The sequence below is a fragment of the Euleptes europaea genome, chromosome 5, assembly GCF_029931775.1.
Source record: "Euleptes europaea isolate rEulEur1 chromosome 5, rEulEur1.hap1, whole genome shotgun sequence".
Classification (NCBI taxonomy): Eukaryota; Metazoa; Chordata; class Lepidosauria; order Squamata; family Sphaerodactylidae; genus Euleptes; species Euleptes europaea.
The window spans coordinates 21,752,525-21,777,663 of record NC_079316.1 but is presented as its reverse complement, the minus strand read 5'-3'; the positions used below and the strand labels follow the sequence as shown (position 1 = coordinate 21,777,663).

Sequence of the window (25,139 nt, the reverse complement as noted above, 5' to 3'; positions counted from 1 at the left end):
GTGAGGAATTCCACCTGGAGGCAAGGAATGGCTGCCCGCTGTGGAAGCCGCAGTGAGAGAGGGCCCATCAGGGGTAGGGTCTACATGGCTGGGTCCCCATGCTGCGGGCTGTTCTCCCCACCCCTTTGTAATTCGTCACATCAGTGCAGAAGTGCCCACATGACAACAATCACACACCCCTCCCCAACCAGGAGGTCCATCTTTCTCCTTTTACAACTGTGCTGCGGAGAAGGAGAAGGAGAGTTGGTTTTTATATGCCAACTTTCTGTACCACTTCAGGAAGAATTAAACTGGCTTACAATCACCTTCCCTTTTGCTCCCCACAACAGGCACCCTTGTGAGGTAGGTGAGGCTGAGAGAGCTCGAAGAGCTATGACTAGCCCAAGGTCACCCTGCTGGCTTCATGTGGAGGAGTGGGGAAACCAACCCGGTTCACCAGATTAGCGTCCGCTTCTCATGTGGAGGAGTGGGGAATCAAACCCGATTCTCCAGATTAGAGTCCACCGCTCCAAACCACCATTCTTAACCACTACACCACCCTGGTTAAGGGAGCACTGTGCTCAGCCTATTAAAGCATTTCACCTACATTATCTGTGGGTAATTGTGACGAGTGTTGTAATTTTAATCAGTCCTGCAAGGTAGGCCAGTCTTTTAAATTGTTGCCCATGAACGTCTGAGGCCTAAGGTCACCTAGTGAACCTGTGGTGGAAGCTATATTTTTACTCGAGACCTCCCAAACCACAGCTCATTCTCTTAGCCATTACACCATGCTAAATCTCTTAATTAAACGGGTGATGAAAAGCTTTCTCACCACTTATCTCAAAATCAGGAAAACATCTGCTGCTCAGTTTCTGTTATCAAGTGTTGTTACATACAGGGGCAAGACCGGGGTGGGCGGGGGGAGAGGAAGTAGGTGGAAGCCCCTTTCATAACCATTATAATGATTTTCCTATGATCCAGATTGCAGTCACAGCCAGGCCAAATCCCCTACTCAGCCCTCCCAATAACTGACAGCCTGGAGCCATTTAATAAAGCAACAGCTAAAGTGTATGGTAAAGACATTCATTTTTAAACTCGACGTACTTCAAAATGATATTTGCTTCCAGCCTAGCCTTGCCAATTTTGCTAAGCAGACTCTTATTATTTGTAATTGCTTTCGCTTTGGGGGGAACGGAGACTTTATAAAGAAGGTGCTCTTTCAGAATGAAGGAAGCAGTTTAGAGTTTATGCTCAAAGGGTGCAATCCCACTTCCAGTTTAAGTCAGTAGCAAAATTCCTACAAAGGCTGCATGCAGACGAAAGGCTTCTCTGCTCTGTGCAAACTGGGATTCTCTAATTTAGGATTAAACTGGACTTTAGAATCCATGTTTGTGTGAAGCAAACCAATTCCAGTTCACTGGACAACCTGCTTCAAATGCCATGGCGAGTTGGAGGTAATTGTAAGGTCGGCATATAAAAAGTCGGCATATAAAAAGCAACTCTTCTTCTTCTTCTTCATAGGCAGGATACTGATAAGAACATAAGAGCCCTGCTGGATCAGACCAGTGGTCCATCTAGTCCAACAACCTGTTTCACACAGTGGCCAACCAGTTACCCTGGGCAGCCAGCAACAGGTTATAGAGACCAAGGCCTTCCCCTGATGCTGCCTTTTAGCACAGGCATTCAGAGATTTGTTGCCTCTGAAGATGGAAGTTCCATTTAGTCACCACGGCTAGTAGCCATTGATGGAATTATCCTCCATGTCTAAACCCCCTTCTAAACCATCTGTACAAGCGGCCATCACTACATTCACCGGCAGTGAATTCCACAACTGAATTATGGATTGAGGGAAGTATTTTATTTCGTCTGTTCTGAATCAACGTCATTGGGCTAGTAATATGGGAGGGTGAACGACCTACTTTCTCCACCACCACCCCATCCCAGCCTACATGGCAGACCATATACATCAAGGCAAACCATGGGTCTGTCAAAGTCAGTATTTTGACTGGCGGCAGCTCTGCAGGGTCTCAGGCAGAAAGTCTTTTACATCACCTACAACCTGATCCTTTTAAATGCAGATGTTGGGGATTGAACCTGGGACCTTCTGCATGCAAAGCAGGTGCCCTGCCTCTGAGCCACAGTTCCTGTCCTGGGTATGCATGCAGATGAGTCATTAACTCATTATGCATACTTCCTGAATTCCCACCTTTGCCTTCCCTTTCCATGCCTTTAGTCTAGATCAAATGAAGCCTGATCTGTCTCTAGAAGCTAAAATGGCCAAATTGGGTTTGTTTCTGTTTGTGCTGTGACTTTATGATTCTGAGTTTGCTGTTTGCTATGACTTTCGTCAATGCCATAAAACTATTTTTGAGACTATCATAGAAGAAGAAGAAGAGTTGGTTTTTATATGCTGACTTCTTCTACCACTTAAGTAAGAATCAAACTGGCTTACAATCACCTTCCCTTCCCCTCCCCACAACACACCCTGTGAGGTAAGGTAAGTGGGGCTGAGAGAGTTCAGAGAGGACTGTGACTAGCCCAAGATCACCCAGCTGGCTTCATGTGTAGGAGTGGGGAAACCAACCCGGTTCATCAGATTAGCCTCCGCCACTCATGTGGAGGGGGGAATCAAACCCGCTTCTCCAGATTAGAGTCTGGTTCTCTTAACCACTACACCATTCTGGCTCTCTTACGGGAGCTTATGGGTGACATTATGAGAAGGTAAGAGTCACTGGAAAAGACAATAATGCTAGGAAAAGTTGAAGGTAGCAGGAAACATGAGATGGATTGACTCTATAAAGGAAACCACAACCCTCAGTTTGCAAGGCTTTTAGGGATCAGACATTTTGGAGGACTTAAAGGCATTTAACACTCACAAGATAGTCATGCTTTGTTTAATATGAATGTTGCCTTTTGTCACTGTTTGAACTACTGATGTCTAACTATGCTCATTTCTTCCAATGTACCTTTTTTTTTTTTTTTTGCACTGGAAAACTTACATTCAGCAAAAGACCTGAAATTCAACAAAAATCCATTTGGTGGAGTTGTGCTATAAGTTATAAAAAAAATTCACATTTCACAAGACCCACAGGGGCCTCTATTAGCTGCTTTTGCTTTTCATGTGCTGGTAAGAACAGGAAAGACGGCTTGGTCAAAATATTGTTTTATGCTAAGTGCATTTTTAAAAAAACTACTTTTGAAGCTGTCGATACAGGGGGTCAGAAACACCCTCTCTCTCCTCCATTCTCAGCACCCTGAACTATAAAAAAAAGGGAAGGGTTTGTAAGAATCTGTGCTTGGAGTATCACTTGAAACCTTTTGAGCTTCTGTTTCTAGTTCCTGTAATGATGCAAAATTAGCTCTACGTTTTAAAAGAGCAGGTAGGGGAAACAGGCAATGCCAAATATAAATTAGATTTTGGAAACTACATGTGTGTCTACTGACAAAAAAATTAAGGCTTGATTGTCATTGTTAAGATACCACAGAGCAGACCTGTAAATTTGTAGACCCGGGTTATAACAATTCCATGAGTGTAAAGCTTCCACCTATGGATTGTGATTCCCGCCCTCTCCCTCCCATGGCAGCCCCAAATGCCTCCCAGTTGCATTTCAGGCTGCCACGGGGGGGGGGGGGGGCAGGGAAGATTGCAGACAATGGAAGTCACTGCATCTATTAAAATGTTAGTCTGGATTCAAGCCCCTGGGCTGTACAATGCAAGGAAAATCAGTTGCAAATAGAGAGGTTTTATCAGTTATCAGGGTTGTATGAATATCCACTATGTCTCCACATGCATTATGGAAGCATCTTACTCGCCATCGCTGATAAATATCTCAGACAAGTAATCGATTTGCAAATATTAGCGTTGTATGCACACCCAAGTTCATTAAAGCAAAGAGTGGTTGCGCAGTTTAAGGCATCTGTGCATAGTAATACAGATCAAATGTGCAACCGTGGTTCTGATCTGCTTGAAATTGCCTAGAGAGATGTCTGTGCTGTTCCACAGGAAACATGATGCACACCTATGTCAATTGCTGATAATGGAATGCATGAGTTGTGAAACAATCCTTCGTATCTGGTTTGCAAAGAAGCCATTTAACTGCTTTTGCGGATTTTGTGCCAAACATATGGTGCCCGTGCCAAAAAAAAAGGACACGTTTGGGGAAATAATGGGACAAAATCCACACATGCCTTTGCAAAATACAATTGGCTGCACATGACCAGCATACATTTCAGGGTATACACCCCTGAGAGTTCTATCTTAGGCATCAGCTATATGCTATATAGAATGCGTTGATCCTTCCGCTTTTTTGCCTAAAAGAAGGAGAAAATGGATATGGAAAGAGGCAGCTGAATTCTTCCTTCTGGAAGAAGAGCAAAATGTGTGGGAATCATAGGACTTTGCAGCACATACAGTGTGAACAACTAGAGATTTCCAATAAACTTGTTTGTCAGTTTAGTGGCAGGCAGCCCTTTGTTCCCTAATGAAGCAGCGGCAGCAGAAGACATCTAAAAATCTGATATCATTCGTTTCTGCTCCTGAAACTCAAGAGCGAAAATAAATCCAGGCTTCTTCTTTGACTGGCACATCTAGATCTGTTCCAAAAGGAAACCAATCTATCCTGGAAGGTCAGTGTTTAAACTATTCATCACTTTTACAGTGTATGGGTGATAGGACAGCCTGTTCTCACAGTTTGGTACTTCAGCACGAAGCTAAAAATACAAAAGGCAGCATGGCAATGTGGAGCAAAGGAACCTGAGGCTGATAACTCATCTGGGGTGGTGCAGACTTCTCTGCCTATGTCGATCCTGCGGTCATTAATCATTGCACAGGCAGGCTGGAGCCCAGACGCCAACGAAATCGGCTTGGCAGGAATTACTTTACTAAAAAAAAAAAAAAAAAAAAGGAACCAAAATTTTACACTCTGCTCCTTAAACATACAAAGTGGTCATCTCGGGGCCAAACGAAATGAGATGCTGTGTAGGGTTGCCAGCTCTGGGTTGGGAAATACCTGGAGATTTGGGGGGTGGAGCCTGGGGAGGGCAGGGTTTCAGAAGGGGTGGGACCTCTTCATGGTACAAGGCAATAGTCAACCCTCCAAAGCAGCCATTTTCTCTAGGGGAACTGTTCTCTGTTTTCTGGAGATCAGTTGTAATAGTGGGAGATCTCCAGGCCCCCACCTGGAGATTGGCAGCCCTAATGCTGGGTAGGGTTGCCAGCCTCCAGGTACTAGCTGGAGATCTCCTGCTATTACAACTGATCTCCAGAAAATAGAGAACAGTTCCCCTAGAGAAAATGGCTGCTTTGGAGGGTTGACTATTGATCTCCTGCTATTACAACTGATCTCCAGCCGATAGAAATCAGTTCACCTGGAGTTCACCTGGAGAAAATGGCCACTTTGGCCATTGGACTCTATGGCATTGAAGTCTCTCCCCTCCCCAAACCCCACCCTCCTCAGGCTCCGCCCCAAAAACCTCCCGCCGGTGGTGAAGCGGGACCTATCACCCATATACTGTAAAAGGATGAGCAACAAATGCCATTCATATAGGAAGGGGGGAGCTGCCACTCCCTCTCACACAAAGGGAAGGAGGGGAGTTAAAATCCTTTCCCCATGCCATTTTCCTGGCTTCAAATAACCGCCCCCCCCCCAAGCTGTTATTTGCCCCACTAAAGAAACATATGGGATGCCTGTGTGTGACCCCTTGGTTTGACGGGAGATATTTCTTTCTTTCAGTCTTGGAATATATCGAGTGTTGTTGGGTGTGGCAGGGGAGGAGATTTTTCAAATAGGATTCAGTTTCCTGCCGCAGTTATTTTTTTTTTTTCACTTTACGGAACTACTCACATTATAGAGTTGTCCTCACATGGATGCTGGCAGACAGCAATCTGGAAAATTATATGTTCGAGTCCTGATGGGAGTGAAACATCGTAGTCTGCATGTCCCTCATTTCTGTTACCCAGATGTGGTAGGAGCCCAAAGCAACTCTGGCAAAGAAAAAAAAAAAAACACCTCTTGAAACCAAGAAACATATTTGAAATAGACGGAAGCAGCCTGGCAAGCCAATAGAAACCCCAGGAGACACAGAAATAAAGAAAAACAAAGAAAAACAGGGTGGGGGATGGTCAATCCCGAATATTTCTGGGATTTTAGGGACCATTTTTTCGGTATCCCGAAAAATTCCCAGGTATATTTGGGGTGCCGAATATACCCCAAAAATACCTATACGGTATTTTTGGGTATATTTTCGGTTTAGTATAATATTCCCAGTTCTTAGTGTGGGGTGCCTCAAATACTGAGCAAGAGAGGAAAAGGCCCTTGAATAATTCAAGGCTTTTAAAAACATTTTATTGACTTGTGAACAGTAAGAGTTCAAGTAACTTGCTGTGACCTTCTAAAAGTTTCTTTAAAAAGTTGGGAGACCCTCAACAACAGCGTGGCCAGCAACAAGAAGAGGGGGTTGGCAGGAATGTCCCCTCCCACACAGACACTTGCATAATCACTTGTTGGAAGTACTTTCCAAGGCACGGAGGGATTTCTGCAAATTTCCCTCAAGGCACAAATTCTGCACTGCATAGGATTGCCAACTGCCAGGTGGCACCTGGAAATCTCCTGCTATTACTTAAGGTTGATTCAGCCTTCCATCCTTCCAAGGTCGGTAAAATGAGTACCCAGCTTGCTGGGGGTAAAGGGAAGATGACTGGGGAAATCACTGGCAAATCACCCCATAGTGATTTGTGACATAGTGACAAAGTCTGCCTAGTAAACATTGGGATGTGACGTCACCCCAAGGGTGAGGAATGACCCTGTGCTTGCACAGGGGACCTTTACCTTTTACAGATGACCAAGATCAGTTCCCCTGGAGAAAATGGGGAAAAAACCAAGGGTTGCCATTCTCCAGGTGATGGCTGGAGATCTTCTGGGATTACAACTGATCTCCTGGAGACAGAGATCAGTTCCCCAGGAAAAGATGGCTGCTTTGGTAGGTGGACTCTATGACATTATAAGTCTTTCCCCAAATCCTGCCCTCTTCAAGCTCCACCCTCCAAATCTCCAGGTATTTCCCAACCCAGAGCAAGCAACACTAATTGGAACAAAGGCAAGGCCTGGTTTGAGCCCTGCTAGCCCATAAGCAGCCACAATAGGGTTGCCAGGCCCCTCTTCGCAACTGGCAGGAGGTTTTTTGGGGGGGGGGAACCTGAGAAGGGCAGGGTTTGGGGAGGGACTTCATTTCAGCGGCCATTTCTCCAGGTGAACTGATCTCTATTGGCTGAAGATCAGTTGTAATAGCAGGAGATCTCCAGCTAGTGCCTGGAGGCTGGCAACCCTACATAGAAGCCAAGGCCTTCCCCTTCTGTTGCCTCCCAACACTAAAAATTTAGTTGTTGCCTATTCTTCTGTGTGGCCTCTTATGAAAATCTATATCCTGTATTTTGATGGAATGAAACATAAGCTTACTTAACAATAACTTAAAGGAACAAGTGGTCCAGTCAGCAAATGAAGGATTGAACTTTTCAAAAGAGAAAGATGTACAAGATTATCTGTAAGGCTTCCTGTGGATTTGCTTGTTGGGGGAGAGTTGTGTTTGTTCTCTCGGCAAGGATTTAAAAAATTAGAAGTATAAAGACAGCTCCTTAAGCCCTTCCCGTCGGAAATGTATTTTATCTCTCTTGCTGAGCGGCAAAGGCTTTTTAAAAAAAACTTCTTAATACCAAATCATAATCTTATCCATTAATTATGAATAAGCCTTCAGATTGACTGGGGTCTTTTAATGACACGTAATGAAAAGATTTGAGGTGAATGAGGATATTGAGGGAGTGAGAAGCACATAGAAGCAGGAAGAAGTGATGGTCCAACCTGGAAGGGTGGTGACTTGGGTTGCCAGCTCCGGGTTGGGAAACTCCTGGAGATTGGGCGGGGTGTGTGGAGTCTGGGAAGGGAAGGGCAAGGTTTGGGGAGGTGAGGGACTTCAGTGGGGTATAATGCCATACAGTCCACCTTCCACAGCAGCTGTTTTATCCAGGGGAACTGATCTGTCACCTGGAGATCAGTTGTAACCCCAGGAGATCTTCAGCCAATAACCTGGAGGCTGGAAATCCTAGTGGTAACAGAGCAATGCATTACTGCTGAATTCTTAGAGTGGGGGATGGGGTGGGGTGCAGCGTGTAGGGTTGCCAATCTCCAAGCTGGAGATCTACTGGGATTACAACTGATCTCCAGCTGACAGAGATCAGTTCACCTGGAGAAAATAGCTGCTTTGGAAGGTGGATTCTATGGCATTATACACCATTGAAGTCCCTCCCCTCCCCAAATCCTGCCCTCCTCAGGTTCTGCCCCAAAAATCTCCAGGTATTTCCCAACCCAGAGCTGGCAACCCTAGCAGTATGGGAGGTTGTAAGGCAGGGTGCCGATCCTTCTTACCTGTCCACTGCCCTCCCCAAACCCATTTTATTTATTCATTTAAAATATTTTTACCCCATCTTAGTTCTGCAAATTCAAGGGGGCCAGCAAAGCAGTAAAAGCTGCAAAGATGCAAGCATCATAAAGCAACAAGTTAAAACAAAGATCCAGTGTATACACACAGTAAAAAAAAAAAACAATATGCACAGTTAATACCCTCCACCAAATGCTCACTGGAACAAAACAGCTTTACATGTCTTATATGGTTGCCACCCATTAGCTAGCAACCAGCAAGAGACGGAGGGTGCAGGGATGAGGGTAAAACCACAGAGTTTCGGCCAAATCGTAGAGTGCCCCTCTCACTGGGTGACCTCCCTTCTGAGCATGGGCTGAAAGCAATGTTGCGCCATCAGCACAATGTCAGTTTTTCCCAGGCATTTCCCCCCTGCTGTCCAGTCAAGCCTCAGCTGAAAGAGCAGGCGGAGGCTGAGCCAAAGACCCAGTCTCCTTCCACACTTCCCTGAATGCAGAAGTGAAGGCACTTGCCACACCCACTCTGGTAGGCCATTCCAGATGAGGGGAACTACCCCAGAGAATGCCCATGACCTAGCTGTTGCCACAGGGCACTCCTAGGTGAGGGTACTGCCAGGAGAAGGCTGTCTGTGAAGTATAATTGGCACGTGGCAGTATAGTGGGTAGCGTTGCCAACTCCACTCTAGGAAATTCCTGGAGATTTGAGTGCAGTGCCTGTGGAGCATGGAATTTGGGGGGAGGGGTACCTAGACTGCATGGGATATAGGGTCCCGGTGATCTCAGCCTTGGGTTGTCCTCCCGTGGCCTTGGGTTGCTGCTTGCCTTGATATGCTAGCTAGAGAATTTTCAGGGCACACGAAGCTTTGACTTTGAGTATGTTTTTGGATGTCACATTATGGAAGAGGGACAAGGTTATGATCACAGTTCCTGCAGGAGTCTATTAGGGATGCATGGTGCTCTGGAAAATGGAATCTCAGTAATGCCGTTATAATACAATATTCCTGACTACCCCCAGATTGAGTGGGACAGTGTTAATCCTAAAATCATTACATGCACATTTTTCAATATTAGGAAAGCAAGAATTTGTAGACATGTATTCTGAGGAGGGGGAACTGTTGGGAAGATGGCTGCCAGCTCGTAAGATCAAGGCTGAGTGTTGTCGGTTTTGGTTGCAGGTAAGCCTGGTCATACCTGGGGGCATGAGCTCTTGGACATGAGTTGGGCATGAGTGGTCCAGACACCTGATGGGGTACAGTGACGAAACTACTGAATTTGCTGGACTTGTATTCAAATCCTCCCTGGTTCCCAAAGCCATTGGGTTGGATCTGCAGATCTGTTCTGCTAGGGAGATGCTTTCCTCCCATTGGAAGGAAAGGGCTGAGCCTCTGGCATCTGTGGAAGCCCCTCTGCCAGAGGAGATTGCATTAACTAGTGGAATGGATCCACGGGATCTGACTCATCGTAGAATCATAGAGTGTGAAGGGACCACCAGGGTCATCTAGTCCAACTCCCTGCACAATGCAGGAAATTCACAACTACCTCTCCCCCACACCATGCCCAGAAGATGGCCAAGATGCCCTCCCTTTCCTTAGCTGCCTAAGGTAATAGAATCAGCATTGCTGACAGATGGCCATCTAGCCTCTGCTTAAAAACCTCCAGGTAATTGCTTGCCAATTAAGGGGGCTGCCTGCTGCCCCTCAGCTGGCTAGTGGGTGGAAGCAGGCCAGCTGAAGGGGAGGGTGGTTAACATCATTTCCAGGTTTACCTTGGAAGTGACATTATTGAGCCAATCACACACACCCATCCCCAGGCCCACCATAACAAAGCTCCAGCTGGTGGCGGGGTGGGGGGGCTGTCAACCATACTTCTGGTGTGCACTGGAAGTGATGTCACTGTGTCGCCAGTGACCTCACTGCAATGCCAGGCTAGCCTCTCCCCGAAACCACCATTAAGTCCCCTCATGCCCTCCTGCTTGCCAGGGGGGACCTGGCAAACTGAGTGTGTGGTGGGAGTTCCATGGACCCAACGTGTAGTTTGGTCCACTGAGGTCATAGGCTGAAGGGAGAGTAACGTTGTCCTCTGGAGATCTGTCTCTTTTGCCTCTGCACGTTCCTCATGTATATTTTCAAATAAGGCAAAATGTTACAGGGTTTTCTAGGGTGGAGTGTCGCCTGCCTTGGGGCTAAAATCTCAGTTCCAGGCACGGCACGAAAAACGCTTAGGGCTGTTTAGCTTGGAAAGAAGGTGGTTAAGGGGAGAAACGATAGAGGTCTATAAAATTATGCTTGGTATGGAGAGAGTGGACAGGGAGAAGCTTTTCTCCCTCTCTCATAATACTAGGATGCAGGGTCATGAAGCTGGAGGGTGAGAGATTCAAAACAGATAAAAGCCATCACCACATCCTGGGGCAGGGAGTTCCACAATGTAACTATGCGTTGTGTAAAGAAATACTTCCTTTTATGCATCTGGTGGTGTCACCTGTGATGATGGCTGTCAATTTGGAAGGCTTTAAGAGGGGACGTGTTCATGGAGGAGAGGGCTATTCAGGGCTACTAGTCAAAATGGATACTGGTCATGATGCATAGTTATTCTCTCCAGGATCAGAGGAGCATTCCTGTTATATTAGGTGCTTTGGAACACAGGCAGGATAATGCTGCTGCAGTTGTCTTGCTTGTGAGCTTCCTAGAGACACCTGGTTGGTCATTGTGTGAATGGACTGCTGGACTTGATGGACTTTGGTCTGATCCAGCAGGGCCTTTCTTATGTTCTATTGTTCTGTAAAGGAAGCTAAAACCTGGCAGCGCTGCGCCTGGAACAAGGAAGCAAACATAATTCCCTAGCCCAGTGTGAACACGGCATTTATAGCACAGGCGACACCACCAGTTGCATAAAATGTCATGATGTGAGTCGTTTTTAAAAAGACATATTGCTGAAATGGTACAAAAAGATCACATCACGGCAAGGGACTTGTAAGCTATGCCACCCCTACCCCACTGCCCTGAATCCCTGGGCCCCCAGTGAAGTGTATCAATTCCCCACTCCCCAGGATTGTACCCTTACTGAATTCTCAGTTTGGGCAAGCTGGAATAATGCAATACATTAAAATTCTATGTAGACGATTAGTAATAAAAATATGTACAAAAAAGACAAGAACAAAAAAACGGATGGGAAATCATCAGACGGCTTCTGACACAGAACTGATTGCTAATTATGCTTGTCAGATTTAACTCCAGCAGTTTCTGGAAGAGGCTTTTATCATTTGAATCAGGGCTGGGGAACTCTGCAGAAACATAGCAACCGATCAGTTCAAGAGGGGTAGCACTGCAGTGTGGATTGGTTGGAATCAAACTAGCAATGACCATGTTCTGCATAGATTTCACTCCAGCCACAGCTGGCTTCCCCGGTAAATTTCGGGTTCAGGCTTATTGGGCCCGATTTTTTCAGTAAACCCAGAATAAGCTGAATACCCATACTGGAAAATTTGTGTCTTGGCTTTATTTCCGGGTTTACAGAAAAAAATTTGAGTCCATTATAGTCTTTGGGGATATTTTTTAAGCTCCTGGGGGGGCATTTTTGGAGGAAGAGTTCCCTCTTTTTTCAGGGTAGCTTCAATGAATTCTCCTTGCATGAACCCCAACGTTTGGTGAAGATTGGGTCAGGGGGTCCGATTTTATAGGGTCCGGAAGGGGTTGCCCTCCTCCTCCATTGAGAAGCATTGTAAACTTCACCATACTTCTCTATGGAGGAGGGGGTGACCCCTTCAGGATCCCATAAAATCGGACCCCCTGTCCCAAACTTTACCAAAATTTGGGGTTCATGCAAGGAGAGTCTCTTGAAGCTACGATGCCAATTTGATGACTCTACCTCAAAAGATGCCCCCCTGGAGAATTTTAAAAAGACTTACTTTTCACAGTCTGTAATGGCAGTCCTCTGCAAAGAGTCGTAGGAAATCTCAGTTTCCCATGAATGCTTGCAACGAGCCTGCACAATTGTGCAGTGGAGCCAGCCACCAAATGGCTGCCACAGCTTACCTTCAGTCACACAATTAAATCTCCAATGGCCAATCAGAACCTTGCTGAGCTAGATGTCTACCTGGCCCCACCCACTTTCTATAAACTAAAGCTAAAAACATTTGATGGGTGCCAGGAAAGGTGTCAGCAGGCACTAGGGTTGCCAGGACCCCTCCAATCGGCAGGAGGTTTTAGGGGGCGAGGCTCTGGTGGCCATGTGTGTGCACAGGCATGCACGCGCAATGATGACACTTCCGGATTTACTTCCAAAAGCGCCACACCGCTGCAGCCTATTTAACAGTCAAAAACCCACGGCGATGCAGTGCTTCCGGAAGTAAAACAGTCAAAACAGAACAGAAGTAAAACAGTCAAAACAGCCGCAGCGATGCGACACTTTTGGAAGTAAAACCGTAAGTGCTGTCATCATGTGCACATGCCTGTGTGTACACGCAGCCCCGGCTCTGGAGTGGCTGGGTGGATTGGCAGGCAATTGCCCGCCAATATCACCCACCTGCCAACCCTAGCAGGTGCTATGTCACCCCATGGGTATCACGTTGTGGACTCCTACTCTAGACAATCCATTTTGACCTGTGTAAATGACATAAGAGCATTGCTAACACATGATAGCATACAGCACACTGGTGATGGTCTTGATTTATGCCCTGAGTGATGCTTTGTGTTAAATTTTGTAGGGAGGGTAGGAAAAACTGGAAGGAGTCATCTGGTGCACTCCCCAATATCCCAAAGAGCAAGGAGCTGTCCCCTTTCACTTCTTTTAGAAGGAAGAGCACTGGAGACTTAGGATGCCTTCATAATATCCCTTTATTTAGAAATATACAAGCAGAACAGAGTGGAACAGACTCCTAAAGCAAGTAGCACAAATGCTAATCCTGCATTAAATCCCCAAACAGCAACTGCATCCCATTTTGCCTCAAGCTAAGCGCTACTAAAAATCATGGCTCTGCAATTAGCATGCCTTTACCGCACACACAAACCTGCAGAGCACTGATTACAGATCCTTCCTCGGAAATAGATCACTCGTTTAGGAAAACATCTCCAGTCTTCAGCTTTTAGGGAGGCAATCGACAGAGATCATCTGATCAAAGAAATATAAGTTGATCAGGACATCAGCTGAGCAAAGAACACTCACCCAAGCAGCAGCTGCACAAACACTGGATAGTTCAGATAGGGTTGCCGGGTCCCTCTTTGCCACCGGCGGGAGGTTTTGGGGGCGGAGCCTGAGGAGGGCGGGGTTTGGGAAGGGGAAGGACTTCAATGCCATGGAGTTCAATAGCCAAAGCAGCCATTTTCTCCAGGTGAACTGATCTCTATTGGCTGGAGATGAGTTGTAATTGCAGGAGATCTCCAGCCAGTACCTGGAGGTTGGCAACCCTGAAGAGGGACCTGGCAACCCCGATGGTCGATTTGACAACACACAGCTTGAAATGAAGCGTTTCTCCCTGTAGTTTACATCAGCAGCTTTTTTGTGCTTCATAAAAACTGGCGTTCTATCGAATTGACCACTAATCTGCCTGAGATCCTGGAGAGCTACTACCAGTCAGAGTGAACAATACTGAGCTGGCTCAAGCAATCGTTCAGCTTCTTACAAGGCAGCTGCAATGTTTATTCATAATTCTAATATGCCACGTTAGGCTCTGAAATGACCAAGGCGAGCCATGATCTACCACTGCTCTTTTTACAGTGTAAGACGGTGCCTGTCATCAAGCTTTATGTCACCCCACAGTACTTGGAAAGGATCGAGCTTCAAAGAGTAAACGGCAGACGAGAAACTCTCCAGGCACAGTGACGGTCCTCCCTTTGCAATCAAATATTCCAGATGTCATGACACAAGATCCTATTTATGCAAACCCGTCAGGATTGGGGAACGAGGGCAGATTTCGTATGACGCGCCCTCACTGAACTTCCAGAGGCTTGTCTGAACTCAAAACCTTTACAAATCCATCTGCCATGATTAATGAGCATGAGAAACTATGTTCCAATGCCAGAGGCCTAAAATAGAGTGCCTCTCGGGGAAAAAATTGGTATCAGCAAAAATTCCCACCTCCACACCAATTCATCTGTTAAGGAGGAGGCAGACGGAGATGAATTTCTCTGTGCCAGTATAGAAAGTCTGGTTTATCTATTAAAGTGTGAACCAATGCCCAAATGTTCCTAGTTTCTGAATAGGGACAGCCCTATGGCATTAGACACCCAGGTCCACCTCCAGCACAATTCTTGATGCTTCCAACTCTACCACATTTAGTTCCAAAGAGAGGCAGCCTCACTGAGGCCAAAGGATTCAGTGTGTTATATCAGTCCAGTTTATTTACAGTCATTTGACCAGCAAGTATCAGTACAAAATTTACAATTTTATAAACCCCAACTGAGGACCTCCGTATCTTACTGGCTACATAACAGAACTTTGCCACTGAATAAGAGATAAAAGCATCTTTATCTTCTAATAAAAATTTAAGAATACAATCATCCAAATGGCTAACATTTCTGAAATTTCTAGACAACACAGGTAAAATCTGCTTATTTCTAACCTCCTGATAAAATTCACAGTGTAATAAAATATGTATAACTGACTTAAAATTACAGGGATATAATCTGGCCTCTATAGGTATATGCTGAAATCTCCCACTGAGCATAGCTGACGGAAAGGCATTAAATTGGGCTCTTGAAAAGGCCCATCGAAAACTAGAAAATGTAATGAATGTTAAAGAAGGAGAGTGTGTTATATCTACAATGTCCAAAGAGATAATTTTGACATGTTTACCTTTTCCTCTTCCTTCTTCCTGGATGCTGGAGGAGCAGGTTGTTGACTGGACAACTTTCCAAGGTCTGACCATATTTCCCTCTTTGAGTTGGTTGCCAAATGAGGAATTTTTTTAAATCTAAAGAACACCTAAAAGGAATTCTGCCATGATCAGAATGACTCAGACTAGAGAATCCCTTCCCTTTTCAATCTCACCCCAAATGAGCCGAGTCATTCTGATTAGGAAGGAATTGGGCGAGCACCGGGGAGGAACATGGATGGGCTTTTAAAAGCCTTTGTCCCTCCTCAGACTTTTCTGCTCCTTCCCCTTTCTTTAGTTTTGACCTGCTGTTGGAGGAGAAAAAGTGATACCCAATGCATACCTGATTCTTCCTTCTAAAAACGGTAAAGGTAGTCCCCGTGCAAGCACCAGGTCATTACTGACCCATGGGGTGACGTCACAGCACGATGTTTACTAGGCAGAATATGTTTTAGAAGGTGGTTTGACATTGCCTTCCCAAGTCATTACCTCCAGCAAGCTGGATACTCATTTTACCGACCTCGGTAGGATGGAAGGCTGAGTCAACCTTGAGCCGGCTACCTGAAACTGACTTCCGTTGGGATTGAACTCAGGTCATAAGCAGAGTTGGACTGCAGTACTGCAGCTGACCACTCTGCGCCACAGGGCTCCTGATTCTTCCTTCTATGCAAGTTTTAAAGGCACAGGGGCCTTTCCTGGTATCAAAGCTGTCAGTCATAGTCTCACTTAATGTTGCTGATATCTCTCGTCTTCACAAAGTTCCCTGTGCCTTTAACAATATCGACACTGGAGCAAGAGCATGAAGACAGGGATGATAGTTGGTGTGGTTAGAGTGTTGGACTAGGATCTGTGAGAACCAGATTCAAATCCCCACTCTGCCATGGAAACTCACTAGGTGACCTTGGACCAGTCACACACTCTCAGCCTAACCTACCTACTTTGCAAAGGCCCCTAGTTTTATATTTGACCCCTATTTTCCCACCTCCTGAAAGCCTTCCCCACCTTTACTGCTCTACCAAGTCCCTTCCTTCCTTGAAACTCAGTCCATGCATACATGTTAGGGCACATCCCTCAGACAGTATTTCATTTATTTTGCTTATTGATTTCTAATGCAAATATCCTGTTTGCCTTCCATCCTGTGTGATGCTTAGCTCCCAAGTGGTGGCTTTTATTATAAGGGACATGTCATGTCCCACGTTTTGATGGAGATGGGTAAAAACGTCATGGTTTTAGCATTGCCAAAACAGACAGTCCTAGCCAAGGTTAGCACCAGGAGAACTCTATGGAGGAAGAGGAAGAAGAAGAAGAAGAAGAGTTGGCATAGGATTGCATGGTTAGCATATGTATGTGCCAAATTTCTGACTTCTATCTATTATATAAGAACCCTTGCCACTTCAGCAGACTTTTTGTCAGGATCAGGTGTCTGTCCCTAGCATCCCAAAAGCAAATGCATCCAGGCAGGTAGCTCTGAAGCAGTAATACTTTATTAGGAACAAAAAGACAGATTAAAGAACTGACTGCCTACCACGCAGGTAATGGGGAATACAGACAGGTTACATGCTTAAGACACTACGGACTGGAAAAAGTAAACATTGCTAAGCAACCCTGAGATAAGCAGTTCCCAGGAAAGGCAGACGAAACATTATCTCAGCTGCAGAAAACAGGATGAGTACACAGACATTCAGAGGCATGAGAACCAAGGACATGACTCGCAGCCAGAACCTGGCCTAGCTCATGTCAAGAGCCTTTGCTCCTGCTGGAAGGCAAAGGCCTGACACTTTTCAGTGCCAGTGTGGTGCTGTAGTGGTTCAAATTACAGAGTAGGATTTGGGAGACTAGAGTTCAATTCCCCATTGTGCCATGAAGCTTGCTAAGTGACCTTGTGCACTGTCCAACCTCACAGGGTTGTTGTGAGGATAAAATGACAACGGGATAGGCATATATAGCATTGTGCTCTCCTCAGAGGAAAGGCAAGATAGAATTTTAATAAACAGATAGAACTGTGTCCCTGGACTGGAGGGAAAGATATTCCAATATCTCCCTTTCAAACACTACCAGAAATGGGGAAAGTGTGCCCGCAATTTCTGCTTTCCATGTGTTGTGCGGAGGCATATTTACAATTTCAATAACCAGCAAGTGAGACTCAAGTGCCTTCATAAAGAGAGATTATATTATAAATAAATATCCCTTATTAGCAGCCTCCATGGGACAAGAGGCTTTCCGTCAAACAACGTTAATAAAAGGAGGGGAAATGGAAATGGCCCTCCGTTGTTGCTGCTGATTCAGAAACGAATAACGGAGATGAGAGAGAAAACGCTCCAAGAATTTGTATTTTTATGTGTGCATATAATCATTAGGGATGTGCACAGAACTGCCAACGGTGCACTGTTTCTGGAACCAATGTCCACTTACTGCTCTTGATGACTCTTTAGCAGATTGTGTGCAGAAACTGCTGAGAAGCGCAACTCCCTCGAAACCTTCCCATTGTTTAGCAACGACCACGTCATGCCAAAAGGAGAGAGGCTGCAGAATCTCATGGCACAGCGGTTTCAGAAGTCGTACTTAAATTAAAAAAAAAAGCCATCCATGTTTGTTTCGACTTGTGATGACCTGAGCTCTCTCGAGAGCAGTTTGTACACGGTTTTGGGATCACACCTGTTTCTGAGTCGGCTGTGTTAAATTACCAGCTGCAAAGGGAGAGACAAGTTTTTAAAATAAAATATGGACAGCACATAAATCCTCAATTCAGTGGGAGAATGGCAAGACTGTTCCAAGAATGAAAGCCAGAAGGGTGTACTGGTTAGAGTGTTAGATTAGGGCTTTCATTACACAAGAAGTGAAACTTGGGGTGGGGGGGTTCCCAATGACATAAGCCACTTTGGGTCCCCACTGCAGAGTAAAGTGGGTGACATGACCTGACATGACATGAGGGAAGACTGCATGGTATACCCTGGTCATGTCAGATCTTGGAAGCTAAGCAGGGTTGGTACTTGGAAGAGAGACCACCAAGGAAGACTATGAAGAGGAAGGCAATGCCAAACCACTTCTGCTTCTTACTTGCCTTCAGAGTCCCTTGCTGGGGTCACCATAAGCCGGCTGCGACTTGACAGCACTTTACACACTATGTTATGTTATGTTATGTTATGTTATGTTATGTTATGTTATGTTATGTTATGTTATGGAAGACTCATCAGATCTTGGAAGGTAAGCAGGGTCAGTACTTGGGAAACCACCAAGGAAGACTCTGCAGAGGAAGGCAATGGCAAACCACCTCTGCTTCTCACTTGCTCACTTCTCAAAGGACTCACTTCAGAGTCCTTTGCTGGGGTCTCCATAAGTCGGCTGCAACTTAACGGCGCTTTACACACTTGCATTGTATTGTATTATGCCTTGAGATGAAGCAGGGCATAATATAATACCAAAAGAGGTTAACTCACTTGTACCAAGCAGCCCCCCCCCCCCAACGAAGATCTGATTCAAATGCCTATTTGTAAAACAGGCAAGTGTTCTGGAATCCAAACATTATTGTTTCCAACATCTGAGAATGGCCAGAAGACTTCTGGTCTTACCGTTTTCTGGCATCTTGATAGCTAGTTTCATTTTCCCAGGCTATGAAATGCAGGAGGGGCAGTGAAAAAAGAGAGTGACAGCAGATACGTGTCTGAAAGAGCTCGGCTATTGTGTTAAAGTAGGAAAAAGAAAGGTTCTATAACAAGTATTCAAAGTTTACTTTTTTTGGCTTGCTTATATTTGGGTGAAAAAATACAATATAGAATTCTCTCAACATTTACTTTTTCTTTTTTAGCACCAGTGGATTTTTCTTCTTCATTTGCTAGCAAAGCAGAGTAGCGAGTAGATTGAGGCAATAACTGTCAGAGGGTGATATAAACGGAACGCTGTCTGAAAATTTCCATAAGAACTTTGAGTCTTAGGAATGCATGAGAATTGTTTTACCCTTTGTGTATCAGCTGGCAGAGACAATCTGCTGTCTTATTGCTTAGAGAGCATGTTCTTCTTTTCTTGTGCCCATTGAAGCAATTTCATATTTACTGTGGCATATGAAGACCATGGAAAGAATCAGGGGCCTTTCATGCAGGGACGTTCCCCTGTGGTCATAGTCACCCCCACCAAATGCTTTGGGGCTTCCTTTTGATTATGCATGCCTTTTCTGTTCGTCAGAGGTCACTTCGCTCTCCCACCGCATTTTGCCCGCATTTTTCCAGATTTTGGCTAAAACAGCATCCGGAAAACAGAAGGGAGAGTGAGGCCACCTCTGACAGTCGGAAAAGACATGCATAATGAAAAGGAAGCCCTGAAGCAGTCAGCGGGGGTGACCGCAGGGAACCGTCCCTGCATAAAAGGCCAGGGGTGCAGAGAGCAAACCCAGTTCCTTAGGCAAAATGTAACCTTCGGGCCCTCCTGCATAGGGTTGCCAGCTCCAGGTTGGGAAATACCTCAAGATTTGGGGTGGGTGGTGGAGCCTGATGAGGGCAGGGTTTGGGTAGGGAGGGACTTCAATGCCATAGAGTTCACCTTCCAAAGTGGCTGTTTTCTCCAGGGGAACTGATCTCTGTCGCCTGGAGATCATAAGGATATAAGAACATAAGGAAAGCCCTGCTGGATCAGACCAAGGTCCATCAAGTCCAGCAGTCTGTTCACACAGTGGCCAACCAGGTGCCTCTAGGAAGCCCACAAACAAGACGACTGCAGCAGCACCATCCTGCCTGTGTTCCACAGCACCCAAGATAATAGGCATGCTCTTCTGATCCTGGAGATATCAGTTTTAATAGCGGGAGATCTCCAGCCACCACCTGGAGATTGGCAACTCTACTCCTGCATCCGGTTCCAGGGGTGTCTGTGGGGAAACAGGCCTTGCAAGCTTTTGCTTCAGGTCACATGGGAGTAAGAAAGTCACTTATTTGTCCCGCGGCTCCTATCCAGCCAGACGTCTCTCTCTTGACTCACAAAGCCTACACTCATTCTCCCTCTGGATATAGGGTTTCTGAGTTCCCACTGGGGGCGGGGAAGTTCCAGACTCCAGCAAGCCCTTCCTGCCACCACTCAGCTGGGTAGCAGGAGATAAATGAGAGTGAAATTGGGGGGGGGGGGGCAACCACTAGCATCCCAACATGCTGACATCACTTCCAGCATGACTGAAGTGATGTCAGTGCATCACTGGGGAAAATGGCCGCTTTGGCAATTGGCCTCTATGGTATTGAAGTCCCTCCCCAAGACCCGCCCTCCTCAGGCTCTGCCCCCAAAACCTCCCGCCAGTGACAAAGAGGGACCTGGAAACCCTACTAAGTGGAAACAAAAAGGCCTATAAAGAACTTGATCCACTACCCCACATTAGATGTTCAGAGACACCCTGAACCTTTGCATTTTTTTACCTTCAACTGTTTCATGCCTCTCTACCTGCCTGTGTTTCAGCCCAAAATCACCTTCTTCACACATATTCTGATATCTCCCAAACACACACACACATTAGGGTGGCCAGGTCTATAGCGAGAGACTTCCCATCCTGAAGCCTCCCATTTCTTGTCGCCACTTGACAACATGAACCAGAAGTGCTGTCATCACGTTGATGTGATGCTCTAGGATTCACCAAGAACTGTATGGTGAAATCCCATTGGTGGATCCCAGAGCATCATAAGGGTGGCATGATGTCACTCAGGCATGTCCCACCCCATTCTGCCTCCCACCCAGTCCCATTGCTGGACCGGCACCCCTAGTCACCCACTGGGTGGCACTTTGCCACGTTCTAGAAGGCACTTCAATTCAAGATAACATTTTCTAATAATTTAGTCCCACTGATAAAACATCCAGTGTTATTAAAGAACAGGCAGGTCCCAGGCGCTTTAGGCAGAACCATACCATATTAAAAAAGGTAAAGGCCTCCTGTGCAAGCACTGGGTCATTCTTGACCCATGGGGTGACGTCACATCCCGACATTTTCTAGGCAGACTTTGTTTACGGGGTGGTTTGCCAGTGCCTTCCCCAGTCATCTTCCCTTTAACCCCAGCAAGCTGGGTCCTCATTTTACCGACCTTGGAAGGATGGAAGGCTGAGTCAACCTTGAGCAGGCTACCTGAAACCAACTTCCGTCAGTATTGAATTCAGGTCGTGAGCAGAGCTTGGACTGCAGTACTGCAGCTTACCACTTTGAGCCACTGGGCTTCTATACCATATTAAGAAACCCAATTCACAGTAATCAGACAGCAAACTCTCAATCGTAATTTACAGAGAGGACAGAAGCAGGTAATATACAAAGGTTTATTTGGAAATCCCTAAATCCTTTATATATCGAGACAGAAAGAACGATCTGCCCACAGAAAACTGCATTAAGAGATAGAAGTCTTCATACACACAGATAGCACATTTGCTTTCACAGTGATTCTGCTCTTTACAGTGAGTCTCTATCTCTTTTCTTTCTGGACTGGATGTCAGGACTGGCCAGCTTCCCCATAAATATAATGGACCCTATGCATTAGGGAGAAAAAATATATTATTCAGACTTCAGTTTAATAATATCAGCTTAGAGTTACAACTTCCACTGAAAAAAGAAATCCACCGCAAGAAGCCTAAGTGAGAGCAATCCCACCAGATGGCTGTCTAGACTTCCAATAAGGGAGAGTTCCCTCCACTCAAGTTAACTGGTTCCATTGTCAAAGTGTCCTTAGCATTAGGAAGTTTCTTCTGAAGTTCAGCAGAAATCTACCATTATGTAAATTAAGTCAGGAACTAGTCTTCCTTTCTTGAGCAGCAGAGAGGGTCTTTGCCCTCTTCTATGAGACGCCCCTTCAGGTATTTGAAGAATGCAATCGTATCTCTGCACACGATGCGTAGCCGTGTTAGTCTGTCACCAGCAGTAGAAAAGAGCAAGAGTCCAGTAGCACCTTAAAGACTAACAAAATTTCTGGCAGGGATGAGCTTTCGTGAGCCACAGCTCACTTCTTCAGATACCTTCAGATACACTTCTTCGGGTATCTGAAGAAGCAAACTCTCATCATTTCTCAACATTTCTGACAGGGGATGAACTTTTGTGAGCCACAGCTCACTTCTTCAAGTATCTGTAGAAGTGAGCTGTGGCTCACGAAAGCTCATCCCCTGCCAGAAATTTTGTTAGTCTTTAAGATGCTACTGGACTCCTGCTCATATCTCTTGCTCATATCTCTGCACAGTTTTCTTTAGAAAACCCTGTTTCATCAGCGTTTTCTGAAAGATTTGTTTATCAGACTTCTTTGTTGCCCTTATTATTTGGTTATAATCCTTTAAACTAGAGGGAAGTTGGCATGGTGTAGCCCAATCTTGTCAGATCTCAGAAGCCAAGCAGGGTTGGTAGTTGGATAGGGGACCACCAAGGAAGACTCTGCTGAGGAAGGCAATGGCAAACCACCTCTGTTTCTCACTTGCCTTGAAAGCCGCTTGCTGGGGGTCACTGTAGGTTGGTTGCAACTTGCCAGCACTTGCATATGTATGTAATTTAAAACAGCCCTGCGAGGTAGGTCAGATGGGATGGCTAAGGCTGAGGTGGTTTGCCTACATTTATCAAGTGAGCTCAGCTCAAAAGCAAAAACTGGTTTGGCTAGCACGAAGCAGGATAGGTAAGATTTTAATCCCCAATGACAGGAATAAGTCAATGAACCTATTTTCATTTTTAATCTCTCTGTAACTTTCCCTGTCATACACCTAATTATGCCAAAGAAATGTTTTGACATTACTGACATTCAGGTGTCAAATGTTAAGATTATAATAAATTCTCTTCCATTCCAGAACAAAAAAAATCATTAACATACATCTATATCCAGGTCAATGGATGTGCTACAGCGATTGTTTCATTGCTGAGAATTGACTTAGAACCCTTGGTTTATTCTGTTGGAGCCTTCCTGAACATTAAAGTCCTTCCTTTGGAGGTTTATTCATTTTAGAAGAGCTGTTTTTTATATGACGACTTTCTCTCCTTTTTAAAAGGAGAATCAAACCACCGCTCTTAACCACTACACCACCCTGGCTCAGACCCTGGAGTGCCAGGTAAAAGGACCAGGTAGGACGTGATGCGAAAGACCTCTGCCTGAGACAATGCAGAGCTGCTGCCAGTCTGAGTAGACAATACTGACCCTGATGGACCAATGGTCTGATTCAGTATAAGAATACGTCATCATATAGTAATAATACTTCATAAATGCTGACACTGCTAAAGAACTGTAGATCATTCAAAGCGCTTCTCATAACACAGAACTGTGTAAGAACTGATACTCTCATGCTGCAGATCACAGGGCAGAGGCATAGCGAGCCCACGTCTTGAGCTAATGGGAATGGGACATAAAGATACTGCAGCACACAGCAGAAAGAAGCTTGGAAATAGATAAAGGGTTATTGGGCTCCTGTTAGACACTAATGCATTGTAATGAAGTCTGGTCCTTAATCACTACCTTATATGAGCTCTGCAGTGAACTAATTTCGTGCAGTGGTTAGAGGGTCAAATGGGAATACTGGTGGGGGTGTTTTTGGATAATGAAAAATGAATGGGGAAAACAGCATATTAATTAGTTCATTCATTTCAATTATTTTTTCTGGAGCCTGGCACTCTGGGTTAGAGAGTTCAAGGATAGTCCATGTACTGGTGGGCCGCATTTGCCCAACAGGGCAACTAGTGACTCCCTGATGCCATTTCAGGTTACCATATAGTGTGGAGGTAATGTGTACTCCCCCCACCCAGCTTCCTATGTGACTCTGGGACAGCCGGGATCAGACCCATAAACAATGTATTGTGTTAGTCCTGTAGTCTCTGACAGTTTCCCACCTGACATCTTAAGCCCCCTCCACTCTGACAGTTGTGATTTGGCTGGGTCCTAATAGGAGAGTTGCCAACCTCCAGGTGGTGAGAGAAAGTATAGTAAGGGCTCTATAAATGACATACAAACTCTTATTCTATAAGCCAGTGAATTTAGTGACAAAAGTGAAAAAATTACATACAATCTAATAAAGGAAACTTATGAAAATAACTATGAGTACATGTGAGGCAATACAATACAATACAAAAATATATTTTTTTGGCTTATCTCATTCAATGACTTATTAGTCTCTTAGAATTTTGTACTGTTCATATGCTTATTGTTCCCTCAGGAACCGGGAGAAAGATGATGGACGATAGGTGGAGAGGAACGCCGTCCGGATGCTTTGCGTTTTCACTACCCCGTGGGCAGCTTCATCAGCTCTCCTTTCAATTGGAGTCAAAGCTCCTTCAATAAGTTACCATATTCATATAATCTCTCTGAGGTTAGAAGTTTCACGCGCCCACTGGGCTGCTCTGCTCTTAGCTGCTTAGAAGCATCTAAGCAGCTAAGAGCAGAGCAGCCCAGTGGGCGCGTGAAACTTCTAACCTCAGAGAGATTATATGAATATGGTAACTTATTGAAGGAGCTTTGACTCCAATTGAAAGGAGAGCTGATGAAGCTGCCCACGGGGTAGTGAAAACGCAAAGCATCCGGACGGCGTTCCTCTCCACCTATCGTCCATCATCTTTCTCCCGGTTCCTGAGGGAACAATAAGCATATGAACAGTACAAAATTCTAAGAGACTAATAAGTCATTGAATGAGATAAGCCAAAAAAATATATTTTTGTATTGTATTGTATTGCCTCACATGTACTCATAGTTATTTTCATAAGTTTCCTTTATTAGATTGTATGTAATTTTTTCACTTTTGTCACTAAATTCACTGGCTTATAGAATAAGAGTTTGTATGTCATTTATAGAGCCCTTACTATACTTTCTCTCAGCTTGACTTTTATAGTAAACGTGCCTTTTTTGCTCCAGCCTAACCTCCAGGTGGTAGCTGGAGATCTCCCACTAGAGCCAGCATAGTGTAGTGGTTAAAAGCAGTGGTTTGGAGCGGTGGACTCTAATCTGGAGAACGGGGTT

At 45.3% G+C, this 25,139-nt stretch overlaps 1 protein-coding gene across 1 annotated transcript in view; it reads right to left on the bottom strand.

Moving 5' to 3' along the window:
• Positions 1–21,619: 21,619 nt before the first annotated feature.
• Positions 21,620–25,139, bottom strand: part of SERPINI2 (serpin family I member 2) — a 49,409-nt gene continuing 45,889 nt past the window's right edge. Inside the window, exon 9 of the mRNA XM_056850376.1 lies at positions 21,620–21,696. Within this exon, the coding sequence (XP_056706354.1) occupies positions 21,620–21,696 (77 nt within the window). The remainder of the gene's footprint in view (positions 21,697–25,139) is intronic.